This window comes from Lissotriton helveticus, chromosome 5_1, assembly GCF_964261635.1.
Source record: "Lissotriton helveticus chromosome 5_1, aLisHel1.1, whole genome shotgun sequence".
Lineage (NCBI taxonomy): Eukaryota > Metazoa > Chordata > Amphibia > Caudata > Salamandridae > Lissotriton > Lissotriton helveticus.
In genome coordinates, this window is record NC_136065.1 from 2,143,334,634 (window position 1) to 2,143,353,422 (window position 18,789).

Below are 18,789 nucleotides of genomic sequence, written 5' to 3' on the forward strand. Positions count from 1 at the left end.
AGGTCTGTGATGGGTGGTAGCTGGCGAGGCCACTAGGGTCTGGTGTAGGTTTCTGCAGGAACAGAGGGATCTGGCCTGTCTTCAAAATGCTTTGAGTGAGGGATGCATTGAGGCAGTAAGAAGGAGCAAAGGAAGCTCTAAGGGAAAGGCTTTGATGAAGGAGACATCTTTGGAGGAAGTTTGAGGGGAGTTGAGAACGTGTCGAGTCCTGCACGAGACAGGGGTTTGAATAGAGGGGGAGCAGGCTTGGTGATGCTGGGCTGGTTGACCTTCTGTTTGTTTTCTGAAGAAGCGGCTGATGGCGTTACGTCTCTCTGTCAAAAGTAGGATGGAAAGTTAAGGTGGGGGTAGAGCAGTGCTTGAATATTTTGAAACCTGCACACATTACGCTCACTCTTCTAACAGTGATTTAGTCACTGCACTCAGCGGCTGATGCTTTCTTCATGAGGCGTACCCCATGAACAGATCCTCATGGGGAGGGCTGCCTGGTTGTGCCAGGGTGGGTCACTGAAGGTTGGTCCTACAGGAAGGCTGGGCCGGCACCTCTGCAAGTGTGATCACAAACTCGATGGATCTGACGAGGACAGCAACATCTGCACCATGAGCCGCCTCTCACAAGACAGCCGCCACCATACCATGGAGCCTGGCGGATCCCAAGCCGGGAGGACTACCGACACTCAAACGAATCTGCAGCTTCGTTCATACACACGGCATCCCATAACACAGCTGCTGAGATCTCAGCTTTGCGTAAAAGAAACGACGCATACAGATGCAGCGATGGATCACTTTATTGTGGTCTTATCATAGCAGAGGGCCCCTAGCATCAGTAGCAGCTGCAGCCCTGAGCAGTGGCTTCGCAAGGTCTGTCCCTGCGTATCAGTCGGGGTGTTTGAGGTTCAGAAGAGGTCGCCTGCATGAAGACTAGATGTTATCAAAAACGCCTACGAGGCTAGCAGCGGGGTTGACTACCTGAAGGGCCAGTAATGACCGTCACTAGCCCAATGGGCCAGCAGCAGGGACACCTACCTGAAGGGCGGATAATAAATCCAGAAAACACAAGGAGTGGATGGACGGAGCGCTGAAACTTTTCAGACACTCACGCCCAGTCACAGATCTGGGTTGAATACATCATCGTTCTTTAGCTCACTCTGCCATCCCTGTTCAGACCCAGCCATATGCAAATCAGTCTTGACCCTGTGCCTCATGGGAACAGTCCAGCCCGAACTGCCAAGCCATGTCTTCCCTGGACCGGAAACAAGCATCCTGGGACCGATTTCGGGGTAACACCCCTCATCAGCCAGGCTAGCTTGAATTCAGTGGTCCTTGGATGCTTGTTTCCGGTCCAGGGAAGGCATGGCTTGGCAGTTCGGGCTGGACTGTTCCCATGAGGCACAGGGTCAGACTGATTTGCATATAGCCATGTCTGAACTGGGGTGGCAGAGTGGGCTAAAGAACGGTGATGGATTAAACCCAGATCAGTGACTGGGGTCGAGTGTCTGAAAAGTTACAGCGCTCCGTCCACCATCTCCTTGTGTTCGCCGATAAGAAATACCACTGGCCCAAGGTGTTGGCCTTGGGGACCACTAGCCCAGGAGGCCAGTAATATCAATAGCTCAAGGAGGTGGCAGCGGGGATACCTGAAAGGCAGGTGATGATTATCAGTAGCCCAAGGGGCTGGCAGTCTGGATCAATACCCGAGGAGCCAATAACGAGTATCAGCAGTCCAACGGGTCAGCAGGGGGGACCACTAACTCAAGAGGCTGGCAATGAAGGTCACTAGCTGGTCAGTAGTGGGGCCTCTAGAGGGGGCTGTGTGAGGCAGATGAAGAGCTGACCTGCCACCAGCCTGGCGGGCTGTGCCGTTTCTCCTGCCCACAGCTTCAGCAGCGCCCCCAGCCCTGAGGGCGAGGGCTCAACAAAGGGTACTGGGGGCAGCTGCAAGCAGCGCTGTGAAGATACAGAGGAGTCTTCATGACGCTCTCAGGTTGTGGCCTGCACTGAAGGACACAAAGATCCTCTGGATGAACAGGAGGCCCATAGGCTCCAAAAAGTCCTTGGGGGTTGGGGGCAGAGGAGTATCTGAGGGTGTTTGGGGCTTGGAGGTCACAGCACTTATCTGGGGATCAGAGGGTCTCTCTGGGTGGGTTGGAGGACTTGTACGGCACGCTGACGGCTCATAAGGAATGCAAGGCCCCTGAGGCTGCGGATGGCTGGGGTGGCATCAGACGCTCTGGGGGCACACACAGGGCAGTTAGAAGGGGCAAAGCAGAGTCTCAGATAGGGTTGTGGAATGTGTAGGAGGACAGAGGTAAACCTGGGATCACGTGGCGGTCTCCGGTTGGCAGAGGACGCTGTTGAGCGGTGGTACCGGCGGGCTCCAGGCTTCATGGTCTGAGGTCTTTGGAAAGGGGTAGCACTGGTGGGCTCCAGGGTCCTGGGCAGGGGGTTTTAAGTCCATCTGGGCTCTGTTCAGCCACAATTCAAGTGTGGGCGACCTCCACTCGCGCAGTCCATGGCGCTGTCATCACACGTACAGGGGGGGAAACGGCAGCTCGGGGGTGGGCTGTAGCCTTGGAAAAACACAAAGAAACCAGAGTTAGCAGAACCAGAAGAAGCCATTCTACTCTCGCCCTCCCCACCGACCTCCAGCGAGGGCCCTCCGTGGCAAGCAAGGCAGCGAACGTTTGTTATCTCTTCGAAAGAGGCTTGAGCCAGGGTTTCCTGTAAGAACCACTCCACCGGGTCAGGAAAATCTGCTTAACTGTGATGTGGGAGGATTTCACTGGATTGGCAATGAGTTTGCTCCATTGACGCCCCGGTGAAAGTTGTAGCTAAGATGGACTCTGGGCTCCCCATGGCCTCCCAAGGGCCCAGAGCGGAGGCCGCCTCCCAAGAGCCCAGAGCGGACGCTGCCTCCTAAGGGCCCCGAGCTGAGGCCGCCTCCCAAGGGCCCAGAGCGGAGGCCGCCTCCCAAGGGTGCAGAGCGGAGGCCGCCTCCCAAGGGCCCAGAGCTGAGGCCGCCTCCCAAGGGCCCAGAGCTGAGGCCGCCTCCCAAGGGCCCAGAGCTGGGGCTGCCTCCCAAGGACCCAGAGCGGAGGCTGCCTCCCAAGGGCCCAGAGCTGAGGCCTAGCCTGCCTCCCAAAGGCCTGGAGCTGAGGCCGCCTCTCAAGGGCCCAGAGCTGAGGACGCCTCCCAAGGGCCCAGAGCTGAGGCTGCCTCCCAAGGGCCCAGAGCTGAGGTCGCCTCCTAAGCGCCCAGAGCTGGGGCCGCCTCCCAAGGGCCCAGAGCGGTGGCCGCCTCCCAAGGGCCCAAAGCTGAGGCTGTTACTCAAGGGGCCCGAGCGGAGGCCACCTCCCAAGGGTCTGAGCTGAGGCTGCCTCCCAAGGGCCCAGAGCTGAGGCCGCCTCCCAAGGGCCCAAAGCTGAGGCTGTTACTCAAGGGGCCCGAGCGGAGGCCACCTCTCAAGGGCCCAGAGCTGAGGCCGCCTCCCAAGGGCCCAAAGCTGAGGCTGTTACTCAAGGGGCCCGAGAGGAGGCCACCTCTCAAGGGCCCAGAGCAGAGGCCGCCTCCCAAGGGCCCTCAGCAGCTGAGGCCGCCTCCTGAGGGCCCTCAGCTGAGGCTGTCCCCCCACCCTCGGACGAGGAAGCTTCAGAGCCCACAGAGCTGGTTCAGGATACTTCTCACCCTCTATTATTTATGCAGCACAAACAATGAGAGAATAAGTCTCACCTCGAGGCATAAACAAACAAATACACAAACCGCATCGGAATAAACCATCCTATTAACACCTCCTTGGTACACAAAAGGCTCCCTTTGAAAAGTCTACTCATAGCCCAGAACAAACAGCACGCGCAATCTAAAACACGACAACTCACATGTAAACAAATATGTGTAAACCACTCCTGGGTATGCACACCCAACTGTGACATCACATCCAGCATAGCCAATGACATCCATCATGCAGAGGATGAGCACACGATACAGGATGAGCGATCATACAACATGTATGGATCATATGAGTTATTGGACTTTAGTGACTGAGGCCACGCGCACACTTTACATTACTTACTCATACGCTGACCATCAAACATTCGCCCTTTAGCCGCTCACTCAATCCCTGGCTCCAAGGTCTTCAGTTATTGTAAGTGTGGAACACTGACCCCCACCCTCGCGCCCTCCTTCAGACCTCATGGCAATGGTGAGACGTAAGGTTGTGTCCATACCTTAATTCTTTATATAGGCACTAAATGAATGTGTCCTTGTGTAATGCAACTGGTGCTCATGCAAAGCGCTCCCATTCCTTCGAGTCGAGTTCGCACAATATGAAAATGCAATAAATAAATACAAATAAATGGGCAGGAATTCTGAGGTCAAGGTGAGGGAGGAGAAGATGTGTATCCCAGCTCACTCACTCCTCTCCCTCTTAAGTGGCAGGCTCAGCGCAGACCCCTGTATGAGGGGACTGTGGTGTGTCCGGCTCCTAAGTGATGCCCGATGCTGCTGCTGCAAGAGGCACCGGGATGCCTTCGGGTCGCCATGCGCTTTATAAATCTCATAGCAGATCATGGCCGATGCTGCTACAAGAGGCACTGGGATGCCTTTGGGTCGCCATGTGCTTTATAAATCTCATAGCATAGCACATCATGTCCTATGCTGCTACTACAAGAGGCACCGGGATGCCTTTGGGTCGCCATGCGCTTTATAAATATCAGAGCATAGCATATCATGTCCGATGCTGCTACTACAAGAGGCACTGGGATGTCTTCGGGTCGACATGTGTTTTATAAATCTCATAGCAGATCATGAACGATGCTGCTACTACAATCGTCACTCGGATGCCTTTGGGTAGCCATGAGCTTTATAAATCTCATAGCATAGCATGCCCGATGCTGCTACTACATGAATCACTGGGATGCCTTCGGGTCACCACGTGCTAAATAAATCTCTTTGCATATCATGCCTGATGCTGCTGCATGAGTCACTGGGACGCCTTTGGTTCGCCATGTGCTTTATAAATCTCATAGCATAGCATGCCCGATGCTACTGCAAGAGGCACTGGGATGCCTTTGGGTCGCCATGCGCTGTATAAATCTCATAGTATGGCCATAACATGCCAGATGATGCTGGTTCCTCTTCTTTGACCGTGATTGGACCAGACACCTATTCTCACCTCTTCCTTTCAATTATATGATTATGACTGAGGCATTTATCCTCCTAAGAGCTGAAACACCTATATTCCATCATGTCCATGTCCCTAAACAGGACGCCACCGTTTCCACTTAACCATATTCATGTCTCAAAGGAGGACTCATCAGTGCGAGACCTTCAGCCCAATAGATCTCTCATTAATGATCTTATCTTCAATGAAGAACTCCATCTCTATGTATCTGATTCTTATTTAGTTACTAATTTATATTTTTCAGTGTTTTATAGAGTGCCAACCTTTAACAATAGCAGTTTTGAAGCACTAATGGTGTAGTCGGATGCAAGTTAGAGATGGCCTGGCCCTGTTGCCATTCTTTGAAACCGTGCCTGAGACCGCACAAGGATCTTTCGTGCAAGGGTGGCGGGAGCACATATGCTCCGATTCTGATCATTCCCATTACTCTTTTAAATGCTTTTGTTCAATGCGGACTCCACGTTGGCACCGCCTGTGCGTGAGTTTATCACCAAATGCCCTGCTCCCATACTGTCAGAACCCCGAAGCCACAACCTTACTTGTGTTGAACAAGCGACCATGGATAGTCTAAACCACAATCTGCAGAGTCTCTTCGGGCCATTACTCGTACTCGGCTTATCATGATCCTGTGTGGATAAAGTGCCTGATTTGGCTATAGATTATTTATGCTTCTCACCCTGCGAAGAAACTGGAACAAAATCACCATCGACCAGATCTCCTCATCGCTTCTTCTAAACCCCCCCGCTCACTCCTCAAACCCCGACCAAGCAGCCATTAACCTCACCCAATGGCTATCCAACAGCGCCGACATCCTAGCACCGTTGAAAAAACGTCAAAGCAAACTAGGCAGCAAAAACGCCTCTTGGTTCAACGATGATCTTAAGAAATCGAAGAAACTCTGTCGCTCCCTCGAGAAGGCCTGGAAAAAAGACCCAAACACCAGCAACAGGGACGCCTTCAAAAACGCCACCCGCATACACCACCAACTAATCCGATCCGCCAAGAAAGCCGCATTCAAAGACTGACTAGACAACAACGCCCATAACAGCAAGGAATTATTCAACATCGTCAAAGAATTTACCAACCCATCAGCCAACTCCAACGACATCACCCCCTCCCAAGCCCTCTGCGACTCCCTAGCTTCCTTCTTCCACAACAAAATCGCAGACATCCACAACAGCTTCGACAACCGACCCGGAAACCAACCCATCCAACCTTCTGCAGGACCTTCACCCCCCTTGAACATCCTTAACGACTGGAACCCAATCTCCACTGAGGACACCATCCGCCTGATGAACTCCATCCACTCAGGATCCCCAACTGACCCATGCCCTCACCACATCTTCAACAAAGCAAACTCCATCATAGCACCACACCTCCGAGATGTCATCAACTGCTCCCTCAACTCCGCCACCTTCCCGGAAAGCTGGAAACACGCAGAACTCAGCGCCCTCCTGAAAAAACACACAGCTGGCCCCACCGAACTCAAAAACTACCGCCCCATCTCGCTTCTTCCTTTCCCGGCCAAAGTCATCGAGAAAGCTGTCAACAACCAGCTCGCCACCTTCCTCGAAACCAACAAATCCCTCGACCCCTCACAGTCCGGCTTCCGAGCCAAACACAGCACTGAAACCGCACTTATCGCAGCAACAGACGACATTCGAACTCTACTGGACAATGGAGACACAGTCGCCCTCATCCTCCTCGACCTCTCCGCTGCCTTCGACACAGTCTGTCATAGCACCCTTCTACAGCGCCTCAGAAACGTCGGAATCCAAGGAAAAGCACTGGAATGGATCACCTCGTTCCTCACCGGAAGAACCCAGAGAGTCCGCCTCCCACCATTCAAGTCAAAGGCCTCTGAAGTCATCTGCGGCGTGCCACAAGGATCGTCACTCAGCCCCACCCTCTTCAACGTCTACATGAGCCCCCTTGTGGCCATCGCTCGCCAACACAATCTCAACATCATCTCCTACGCTGACGACACTCAACTGATCCTCTCACTCACCAAAGACCCTAACACCGCCAAAACCAACTTACACGAAGGAATGAAAGAAGTAGCCGAGTGGATGAAGCACAGCCGTCTGAAACTGAACTCAGACAAAACAGAAGTCCTCATCTTAGGCACCTCCCCCTCCGCCTGGGATGACTCTTGGTGGCCAGAGGCCCTTGGAAAAGCTCTCATCCCGACGGACCACACACGGAACCTGGGCGTCATCCTGGACTCCTCACTCTCGATGACCAGACAAGTCAACGCCGTTTCATCATCTTGCTTCAACATTCTTCGCATGCTCAAAAAAACATTTCGCTGGATCCCCACCGAAACTAGAAAAACGGTCAGCCACGCACTGGTCACGAGCCGCCTGGACTACGGAAACACCCTCTACGCCGGTACCACCGCAAAACTCCAGAAAAAAATCCAACGCATCCAGAACGCTTCAGCCAGGCTCATACTAGACATCCCGTGTAAAGAACACATCTCTGGTCACCTGAAAAACCTCCACTGGCTCCCCGTAAATAAAAGGATTACTTTCCGCCTCCTAACCCACGCACACAAAGCACTTTACGAACTTGGACCCGAATACCTCAATACACGACTGTCCTTCTACACCCCCTCCCGTCAGCTACGATCCTCCAACCAAGCCCTTGCCACTGTACCTCGCATCAACAAAACCACCATGGGAGGTAGATCCTTCTCCTACCTTGCAGCTAAAACCTGGAACTCACTTCCCGCTCACCTTCGCCTTACTCAGAACCACCCAGCATTCAGAAAGCAACTTAAAACTTGGATATTCAACAAGTAATTCCCCACCCTTCCTCAAGCGCCTTGAGACCCTATGGGTATGTAGCGCGCTATATAAATCCTGACTTGACTTGACTTCTCGTCTGATGATTACTGGTCGGCGTCTTTAGGGTATCACTGATTTTGGTGTTTATTTGGGTCAGGATGGCAGTCGATCCATTTGGGGACTGGTTTGATTGCTCGGCGACGACCATAAATTGACTTCTTGTTGGAAGGACCTGCCAAGTGCGGCGGATCTCTCTTGTATTCCAGTCCACAATATTGGTGGTTGGACGCTGCTTTAGCCTTGAAAAAGTCCTGTGGGCGAAACACGTCGACTGCCTCCATGGTTGAATGAATTTATTCCATATACAGAATTTTGATGCGAATAAATGTCAGAATTTGAACATTATATATTCATACATTGACTTTCTTATCAAGGAGTCTACAGAAACAGCAGAGAGTGTGCTCAGTGCTTTGTGATCACGTTTTCCAGACTGCACTATATACAGTACGGTATTTTGGACCCCCGATTGCTTGGTGCTATCACCGTGTGAGCACCACTAGAAAGGACTTCCTCTTGTTTTGCTTTTGATACGTGATATTTTTATGGACTACCCTATATAGCTGAGTCGATGCGCAAGCTTTTAACATAGCCACCTTTGTCTCACACAATCTGCAATGGCTTCCACCAAAGAACCGCATTCAAATCATCGACTCACAACATGCAGAGAGGAAATTGAGAAACTTACTGCCTCGTTCAGCTGCTCTTTGGCAATGTTCCTGCTGAAAATTCTCACATTCGGCTACAAAAGTCTCAGGAGTGGATCATGCGGAAGAGAAGAGGCTAAACTCTCAAACTGGCTTCCTACCAAAGATGCATGTCCTTAGAGGAGCCTGTGTCATTTACAGAGCGGCTCACTCTCCCCTTCCCTGGATTCTATGGTGCCAAGAAACGCTTCTAAGGTGGATGATGCACTCTGTGAGTACCCTTTACCCTACCACATACACTGCTCCTAGGCCTCTCTCCACATCCCATGGCTCCAGCACCTTACTCACCAGTTCTCAGGGCTCCATGTTGTGTCTCGTGCATCCATCACGTGAAAGGAGTAGGAGTGGCGGGATCTGTCGGAGGCGTTCAGCTCACTCTTGTGCACGACCTCCCCGTGGATGAGCACAAGACTGCCTGCCATTGTCAAAAACGAGAAAACACAAGTTAGGGTACACGCATGATCGTTCGCACCTGTGCTAGTCGCATCGGTGCTACACCGAAAGGAGGTCACATATTCTACAGCACAATGGTAATAGGCACAGCACAAGGAAGATGGGTTGCACCTACAGTGGGGCACAAGGATGGTGTGGGGCACATTTGCTCCGGTAACAGGGTGGCGGGCGCACATATGCTCCGGTACAAGGGTGTTTGGGCGCACATATGCTCCGGTACCCCTTGTGGCGGGGTGCACATATGCTCTGGTTCCAGGGTGGTGAGGTGCACATATGCTCCGGTACAAGGGTGGGGGGTGCACATATGCTCCGGTACAAGGGTGGCGGGGTGCACATATGCTCCGGTACAAGGGTGGCGGGGTGCACATATGCTCCGGTAACAGGGTGGCGGGGTGCACATATGCTCCGGTACAAGGGTGGCGGGCGCACATATGCTCCGGTACCAGGGTGGCGGGGTGCACATATGCTCCGGTTCCAGGGTGGTGAGGTGCACATATGCTCCGGTACAAGGGTGTCGGGGGCACATATGCTCCGGTACAAGGGTGGCGGGGTGCACATATGCTCCGGTACCAGGGTGGCGGGGTGCACATATGCTCCGGTTCCAGGGTGGTGAGGTGCACATATGCTCCGGTACAAGGGTGGCGGGGTGCACATATGCTCCGGTACAAGGGTGGTGGGGTGCACATATGATCCGGTGCAAGGGTGTCGGGGGCACATATGCTCCGGTACCAGGGTGGCGGGGTGCACATATGCTCCGGTTCCAGGGTGGTGAGGTGCACATATGCTCCGGTTCCAGGGTGGTGAGGTGCACATATGCTCCGGTACAAGGGTGGCGGGGTGCACATATGCTCCGGTACAAGGGTGGTGGGGTGAACCTATGCTCCGGTACAAGGGTGGTGGGGCGCATATATGCTCCGGTACAAGGGTGTCGGGGTGCACATATGATCCGGTACAAGGGTGTCGGGGGCACATATGCTCCGGTACCAGTGTGGCGGGGTGAACATATGCTCCGGTACAAGGGTGGGAGGGTGCACATATGCTCCGGTACAAGGGTGGCGGGGTGCACATATGCTCCGGTACAAGGGTGGCGGGGTGCACATATGCTCCGGTACAAGGGTGGGAGGGTGCACATATGCTCCGGTACAAGGGTGGCGGGGTGCACATATGCTCCGGTACAAGGGTGGCGGGGTGCACATATGCTCCGGTACAAGGGTGGGAGGGTGCACATATGCTCCGGTACAAGGGTGGCGGGGTGCACATATGCTCCGGTACAAGGGTGGCGGGGTGCACATATGCTCCGGTACAAGGGTGGGAGGGTGCATATATGCTCCGGTACAAGGGTGGCGGCGGCACATATGCTACGGTACCAGGGTGGCGGGGTGAACATATGCTCCGGTACAAGGGTGGCGGGGTGCACATATGCTCTGGTACAAGGGTGGTGGGGTGCACATATGCTCCGGTACAAGGGTGGCGGGGTGCACATATGCTCCGGTACAAGGATGGCGTGGGGCACATATGCTCCGGTACCAGGGTGTCGGGGGCATATATGCTCCGGTTCTAGGGTGGTGAGGTGCACATATGCTCTGGTACAAGGGTGGCGGGGTGCACATATGCTCCGGTACCAGGGTGTCGGGGGCCCATATGCTCCGGTACAAGGGTGGCGGGGGCATATATGCTCCGGTACAAGGGTGGGGGGGGTGCACATATGCTCCGGTACCAGTGTGGCGGGGCGCACATATGCTCCGGTACAAAGGTGGTGGGGGCACATATGCTCCGGTACAATGATGGTGGGGTGCACATATGCTCTGGTACAAGGGTGGCGAGGTGCACATATGCTCCGGTACAAGGGTGGTGGGGTGCACATATGCTCCGGTACAAGGGTGGTGGGGTGCACATATGCTCTGGTACAAGGGTGGCGGGGTGCACATATGCTCCGGTACCAGGGTGGTGGGGTGCACATATGCTCTGGTATAAGGGTGGTGGGTGCACATATGCTCTGGTACAAGGGTGGCGGGGTGCACATATGCCTCGGTACAAGGGTGGCGGGGGCATATATGCTCCGGTACAAGGGTGGGCGGGGTGCACATATGCTCCGGTACAAAGGTGGTGGGGGCACATATGCTCCGGTACAATGATGGTGGGGTGCACATATGCTCTGGTACAAGGGTGGCGAGGTGCACATATGCTCCGGTACAAGGGTGGTGGGGTGCACATATGCTCCGGTACAAGGGTGGTGGGGTGCACATATGCTCTGGTACAAGGGTGGCGGGGTGCACATATGCTCCGGTACCAGGGTGGTGGGGTGCACATATGCTCTGGTATAAGGGTGGTGGGTGCACATATGCTCTGGTACAAGGGTGGCGAGGTGCACATATGCTCCGGTACAAGGGTGGTGGGGTGCACATATGCTCCGGTACAAGGGTGGTGGGGTGCACATATGCTCCGGTACAAAGGTGGCGGGGGCATATATGCTCCGGTACAAGGGTGGGGGGGGTGCACATATGCTCAGGTACAAGGGTGGCGGGGTGCACATATGCTCCGGTACAAGGGTGGTGGGGTGCACATATGCTCTGGTACAAGGGTGGCGAGGTGCACATATGCTCCGGTACAAGGGTGGTGGGGTGCACATATGCTCTGGTACAAGGGTGGCGGGGTGCACATATGCTCCGGTACCAGGGTGGTGGGGTGCACATATGCTCTGGTATAAGGGTGGTGGGTGCACATATGCTCTGGTACAAGGGTGGCGGGGTGCACATATGCCTCGGTACAAGGGTGGGGGGGGGGCATATATGCTCCGGTACAAGGGTGGGGGGGGTGCACATATGCTCCGGTACCAGTGTGGCGGGGCGCACATATGCTCCGGTACAAAGGTGGTGGGGGCACATATGCTCCGGTACAAGGGTGGCGGGGTGCACATATGCTCTGGTACAAGGGTGGCGAGGTGCACATATGCTCCGGTACAAGGGTGGCGAGGTGCACATATGCTCCGGTACAAGGGTGGTGGGGTGCACATATGCTCAGGTACAAGGGTGGCGGGGTGCACATATGCTCCGGTACAAGGGTGGTGGGGTGCACATATGCTCTGGTACAAGGGTGGCGAGGTGCACATATGCTCCGGTACAAGGGTGGTGGGGTGCACATATGCTCTGGTACAAGGGTGGCGGGGTGCACATATGCTCCGGTACCAGGGTGGTGGGGTGCACATATGCTCTGGTATAAGGGTGGTGGGTGCACATATGCTCTGGTACAAGGGTGGCGGGGTGCACATATGCCTCGGTACAAGGGTGGCGGGGGGCACATATGCTCCGGTACAAGGGTGGTGGGGTGCACATATGCTCCGGTACCAGGGTGGCGGGGGCACATATGCTCCGGTACAAGGGTGTCGGGGGCACATATGCTCCGGTACAAGGGTGGCGGGGGCACATATGCTCCGGTACCAGTGTGGTGCGGCGCACATATGCCCCGGTACCAGGGTGGCGGGGTGCACATATGCTCAGGTACCAGGGTGGCGGAGTTCACATATGCTCCGGTACAAGGGTGGTGGGGTGCACATATTATCCGGTACCAGTGTGGCGGGGTGCACAAATGCTCCGGGACCAGGGTGGCGGCGGCACATATGCTACGGTACCAGGGTGGCGGGGTGAACATATGCTCCGGTACAAGGGTGGCGGGGTGCACATATGCTCCGGTACCAGGGTGGCGGGGGCACATATGCTCAGGTACAAGGGTGGCGGGGTGCACATATGCTCCGGTACAAGGGTGGCGGGGTGCACATATGCTCCAGTACAAGGGTGGTGGGGGTGCACATATGCTCCGGTACAAGGGTGGCGGGGTGCACATATGCTCCAGTACAAGGGTGGTGGGGGTGCACATATGCTCCGGTACAAGGGTGGCGGGGTGCACATATGCTCCGGTACAAGGGTGGGAGGGTGCACATATGCTCCGGTACAAGGGTGGCGGGATGCACATATGCTCCGGTACAAGGGTGGCGGGGGGCACATATGCTCCAGTACAAGGGTGTCGGGGTGCACATATGCTCTGGTACTAGGGTTGTGGGGTGCACATATGCTCTGGTACAAGGGTGGTGGGGTGCACATATGCTCTGGTACAAGGGTGGTGGGGTGCACATATGCTCCAGTACAAGGGTGTCGGGGTGCACATATGCTCTGGTACTAGGGTTGTGGGGTGCACATATGCTCTGGTACTAGGGTTGTGGGGGGCACATATGCTCTGGTACAAGGGTGGCGGGGTGCACATATGCTCCGGTACCAGGGTGGTGGGGTGCACATATGCTCTGGTAAAAGGGGGGTGGGTGCACATATGCTCTGGTACAAGTTACTCCCAGCTGCTGCAGGCCTGCCTGAGATCAATGAGGGGGCGCGCTGGAGGCACCGCTCCGAGCTGCTGCGGGCATGCCTGAGATCAGTGAGGGGGCGCGCTGGAGGCACCGCTCCGAGCTGCTGCGGGCATGCCTGAGATCAGTGAGGGGGCGCGCTGGAGGCGCCGCTCCGAGCTGCTGCGGGCCTGCCTGAGATCAGTGAGGGGGCGTGCTGGAGGCACCGCTCCGAGCTGCTGCGGGCATGCCTGAGATCAGTGAGGGGGCGCGCTGGAGGCGCCGCTCCGAGCTGCTGCGGGCCTGCCTGAGATCAGTGAGGGGGCGCGATGGAGGCGCCGCTCCGAGCTGCTGCGGGCCTGCCTGAGATCAGTGAGGGGGCGTGCTGGAGGCACCGCTCCGAGCTGCTGCGGGCCTGCCTGAGATCAGTGAGGGGGCGTGCTGGAGGCGCCACTCCGAGCTGCTGCGGGCCTGCCTGAGATCAGTGAGGGGGCGTGCTGGAGGCGCCACTCCGAGCTGCTGCAGGCCTGCCTGAAATCAATGAGGGGGCGCGCTGGAGGCGCCGCTCCGAGCTGCTGCGGGCCTGCCTGAGATCAGTGAGGGGGTGCGCTGGAGGCGCGCTCCGAGCTGCTGCGGGCCTGCCTGAGATCAGTGAGGGGGCGTGCTGGAGGCACCGCTCCGAGCTGCTGCGGGCATGCCTGAGATCAGTGAGGGGGCGCGCTGGAGGCGCCGCTCCGAGCTGCTGCGGGCCTGCCTGAGATCAGTGAGGGGGCGTGCTGGAGGCACCGCTCCGAGCTGCTGCGGGCATGCCTGAGATCAGTGAGGGGGCGCGCTGGAGGCGCCGCTCCGAGCTGCTGCGGGCCTGCCTGAGATCAGTGAGGGGGCGTGCTGGAGGCACCGCTCCGAGCTGCTGCGGGCATGCCTGAGATCAGTGAGGGGGCGCGCTGGAGGCGCCGCTCCGAGCTGCTGCAGGCCTGCCTGAGATCAGTGAGGGGGCGTGCTGGAGGCACCGCTCCGAGCTGCTGCGGGCCTGCCTGAGATCAGTGAGGGGGCGTGCTGGAGGCGCCGCTCCGAGCTGCTGCGGGCCTGCCTGAGATCAGTGAGGGGGCGCGCTGGAGGCGCCGCTCCGAGCTGCTGCAGGCCTGCCTGAGATCAGTGAGGGGTGCGCTGGAGACGCCACTCCGAGCTGCTGCGGGCCTGCCTGAGATCAGTGAGGGGGCGTGCTGGAGGCGCCGCTCCGAGCTGCTGCGGGCCTGCCTGAGATCAGTGAGGGGGCGTGCTGCAGGTGCCGCTCCGAGCTGCTGCGGGCCTGCCTGAGATCAGTGAGGGGGGGCGCTGGAGGCGCCGCTCCGAGCTGCTGCAGGCCTGCCTGAGATCAGTGAGGGGTGCGCTGGAAACGCCACTCCGAGCTGCTGCGGGCCTGCCTGAGATCAGTGAGGGGGCGTGCTGGAGGCGCCGCTCCGAGCTGCTGCGGGCCTGCCTGAGATCAGTGAGGGGGCGTGCTGCAGGTGCCGCTCCGAGCTGCTTCAGGCCTGCCTGAGATAGTGAGGAGGTGTTGGACTTGGCCCTTCTGGCAGGTTCACCCCTAAACTTTTTGCTTTTAATTGTGACTTGGTGTTAGTGATTTTTGTTTCTGCGCACTTTACCACTGGGTCCCTGGGTAAAGTGCGTGCGTGTGGTGAGGTTGGCCTGCCCTCCCATAGGAATGCAAGGGGAATGTATGTGTCCCTGGTAGTTCCTGATGCGTGGGGAGTGCAGATGCGAGTTTGGTATGTGCAGACTTGTGTAATTAAATGCTGCGCGATGATGTGTGTGGCGTTATTGTGTCTAGTGTGGAAGTGCCACTTCTAGAAGTTGGCATGTCTGTGTAATTTATGTGAATTGGCTGTCTGGCTTGTGATTGGCTGGAGCTGGCTGGTGAGCCTGGCTCCAGGAGTCAGGATGGGTCTGCCCCGGTGGTGAGTGGAGAGATCTGCAAGATTGATGTGAGGGAGGAGTGCACCTGGGACCTGAATAGGGCTGGGCTTTCCCCACACAATGCTGGCTCCGCCCCCTGTGGTGCGACTGATGACTCTAGCCTGGCCAGTGAATGGGGAGAGGCGCTGAGCAACAGAGTGTTCCAGAACCAGCTGCGTCTGGTTTTGCCCCCACCCTGCACCCTAGAGACAAAGGGATTTGGTGTATAAAAAGAGGCTGTGACCTCATGTTAAATGTTCTTGTGCTCAACTTGAATCTACCAGGGGCATGCTGCTGCTGGGGCCCACGGGAAGCCTTGCCTCCCTGGGCCCTGCCCAGCCCCTGGATTTCCTAGGATGACTGGGGGACTCTTCTACTTCTTGGATTCCTGACAGAGGGGGGCCTTGCTGATGGTGGGGCCCAGGAGGGACCGCCATGGGGGCTGTCTCCTTGCTGGAGTGCCCTGTGTGCTGGCCCCTGGGCCCTGCATTGCCTCCCTGACCTCCAGGACCTTTTGCTGTGCCTTTGCCCTTGCCCCAGGGCTGTGGCTGCCTCTAGCGCCTGAAAGCGCTACATTTTCCTAGCCCAGCTGAGCAGGAGTGCGTGGGCCCGTGCAGCGCGGTGCTAGAGGGAATCCCAGCATGAGGGATCCCCCCATTAAGGCCTTCAGTGAGCAGGAGCCCCCCCCCTGCTTTATCATCCCATTCGGAGGGAGCCTACCCCTCATTTGCGCTCCTTACATTTCGTTATTGACAGAATGGGTGCCCACCCCGTGTTTGGGTGCCTTAGCGGGTGCCCACCCCACTTCTACAGTTTATTTGCCTACCGAGGGTACCAGCCCCTCATTTTGCGAGATGAAAATCACCGCCGCGGGCGGCCCTCTCGCGCGGACACAGGAAGCCAGGCACTGTCGTGCCTGACTCGAGGCGGGACTTCCGGTTTGGAAGGGAAGTCCCACCTGCTGCCGCGCGCTGATTGGGGGAAGCTGCCCCGGAGGAAGAAAGATCCCGGAGCCTCGCAGGCTCCATTCCTAATGTCCCGGCCACGAGATGGGGGGCCGGGTGCAGCAGTGCATCTGGTAAGGCGGAGCTCCCATGACTTAGGGAGAGCCCCGCTCCGCCAGAGATTGCCCCCGCCGCAAGTGCTGAGGAGAGGAGACGCCGCCTCCCAACAAGCCGGTTAGTGCGGGCGTCCCCGCGGGTCACTCCTCAGTGCTTCCGCCTTTTCTGAGTCCACGGGTGGCTCCTGGGGGCATTATTGTGGTAAGCCTACAAGGGCTCAGAGGGGCCATTATTTTGCGAGTCCCCCGAGCATTTTTAGAGGGTAGAGCGGCCCCGGTTGGCAGCGGGCCGCTCCCCCATTGTCGTGGCCTTATTGCTGAGAGCCCACGAGGCTCCTGGGGACATTGTTGTTTCGAGCTTGAAAGGCTCCAACGTGAAAGGGGGCATTTTGTTATTTAGAGCCACAAGGTACCCACGTGTTGGGGCACAGTTGGTCCCGAGCCCACGTTGTTTTGGGTCCCATTGTCTCTGTGAAAGCCCAGAGGAGATCCCCAGCTGCCCAGCAAGTAGTGGGCAGCTGCAACGTTTAGGTTCTTTTTTTTCTAGGGGCATGTCTCTGGACTTAGGAGTGAGTCACACTCCTTCGCCCCTTCTTTGGCCTTCCCCAGCTGCGCAGTACTTGGTGCCAGCTGCAGCGTTTAGGCCCTGTCCCTATCCTCAGCTGCCCAGCAAGTAGTGGGCAGCTGCTACGTTTAGGTTTTGGCGCAGTGGCGCAACCTGGACCCTAATGTGATTCATGTGTGAAGCTTCTGGGCCATACCTCTGAATGTGTTTTTATGCCTCATGTGTGAAGCTTCTGGCCTATACCTCTGAATGTGTCTTCATGCATCATGTGCAAAGCTCTTGCCTATACCTCTGACTGTGTTTTCATGCTTAGGAGGTTGTTTTTCCTAGTATAGGTTCTACTAGGGAGTTCATGGTTCCCTGCGTAATATTTGCCTAAAGTGTTTAGGATTGCGTAGGTGGTACTTACCTTTTACCAGTGGTTACTGGTTATGTGATACATTTGCTATTTGGTGCTACAGTTATTATATGTTCTATGTGCTAAGCGTTATTCCTACAAAGTGCTATTTCTACCAAGTGCTAGTTTAAAAAGTGCTTAGTTCTGACAGTGGTCCATGTGGCCCTGTCCCATGTATATAATCCCCTGTAAATTCTGCCCGTGCATGTTGGCACATTGTAAAGTGTGAGTTTATTATCTAATGTGTTTGGTATAATACAAAGGCTATTTTTATATATAACCTTGTGTGGAGTTCCTTTTGTGGTGGGCCTTGGGTGTTGTTGCTGAGGGTGCGTGCGCAAATACTTAACTTACATTGCCTCCGGGGTAAGCCTTACTGTTCATGTCACGTTACCAAGGGGGTGAGCAGGGGTTATCATGGCGTGTAACTCCCTTGCCCTGACTAGAGTGGTGGTTTCTGCCTGGTTTTGGCCCCAGCCTTAGCCAACCGGAAAACCCATTTCTAACAGGGGATCTGCTGGAGGCGCCACTCCGAGCTGCTGCAGGGCTGCCTGAGATCAGTGAGGTGGTGTGCTGGAGACGCCACTCCGAGCTGCTGCGGGCCTGCCTGAGATCAGTGAGGGGGCGTGCTGGAGGCACCGCTCCGAGCTGCTGCGGGCCTGCCTGAGATCAGTGAGGGGGTGCGCTAGAGGCGCCGCTCCGAGCTGCTGCAGGCCTGCCTGAGATCAGTGAGGGGGCGCGCTCGAGGCTCCGCTCCCAGCTGCTGCGGGTCTGCCTGAGATCAGTGAGGGGGTGCACTGGAGACGGCGCTCCGAGCTGCTGCGGGCCTACCTGAGATCAGTGAGGGGGTGCACTGAAGGCACCGCTCCCAGCTGCTGCGGGCCTGCCTGAGATCAGTGAGGGGGTGTGCCAGAGGTGCCGCTCCCAGCTGCTGCGGGCCTGCCTGAGATCAGTGAGGGGGCGCGCTTGAGGCGCCGCTCCGAGCTGCTGCGGGCCTGCCTGAGATCAGTGAGGGGGCCTGTTGGAGACGCCACTCCGAGCTGCTGCGGGCCTGCCTGAGATCAGTGAGGGGGCGCGCTGAAGGCGCCGCTCCGAGCTGCTGCAGGCCTTCCTGAGATCAGTGAGGGGGCGTGCTGGAGGCGCCGCTCCGAGCTGCTGCGGGCCTGCCTGAGATCAGTGAGGGGTGCGCTGGAGGCGCCGCTCCGAGCTGCTGCGGGCCTGCCTGAGATCAGTGAGGGGGCGTGCTGGAGGCGCCGCTCCGAGCTGCTGCAGGCCTTCCTGAGATCAGTGAGG

The 18,789-nt window shown here is 56.8% G+C and overlaps 1 protein-coding gene across 3 annotated transcripts in view; it reads right to left on the bottom strand.

Moving 5' to 3' along the window:
• Window positions 1–2,195: 2,195 nt before the first annotated feature.
• Window positions 2,196–18,789, bottom strand: part of PHYHD1 (phytanoyl-CoA dioxygenase domain containing 1) — a 135,541-nt gene continuing 118,947 nt past the window's right edge. For all 3 annotated transcript variants that reach the window (XM_078641550.1, XM_078641551.1, XM_078641549.1), the window contains exons 11-12: window positions 9,021–9,147; window positions 2,196–2,570 (exon numbers count right to left, since the gene is read on the bottom strand). In XM_078641550.1, the coding sequence (XP_078497676.1) occupies window positions 2,525–2,570; window positions 9,021–9,147 (173 nt within the window). In that variant the 3' untranslated portion in view covers window positions 2,196–2,524. The remainder of the gene's footprint in view (window positions 2,571–9,020; window positions 9,148–18,789) is intronic.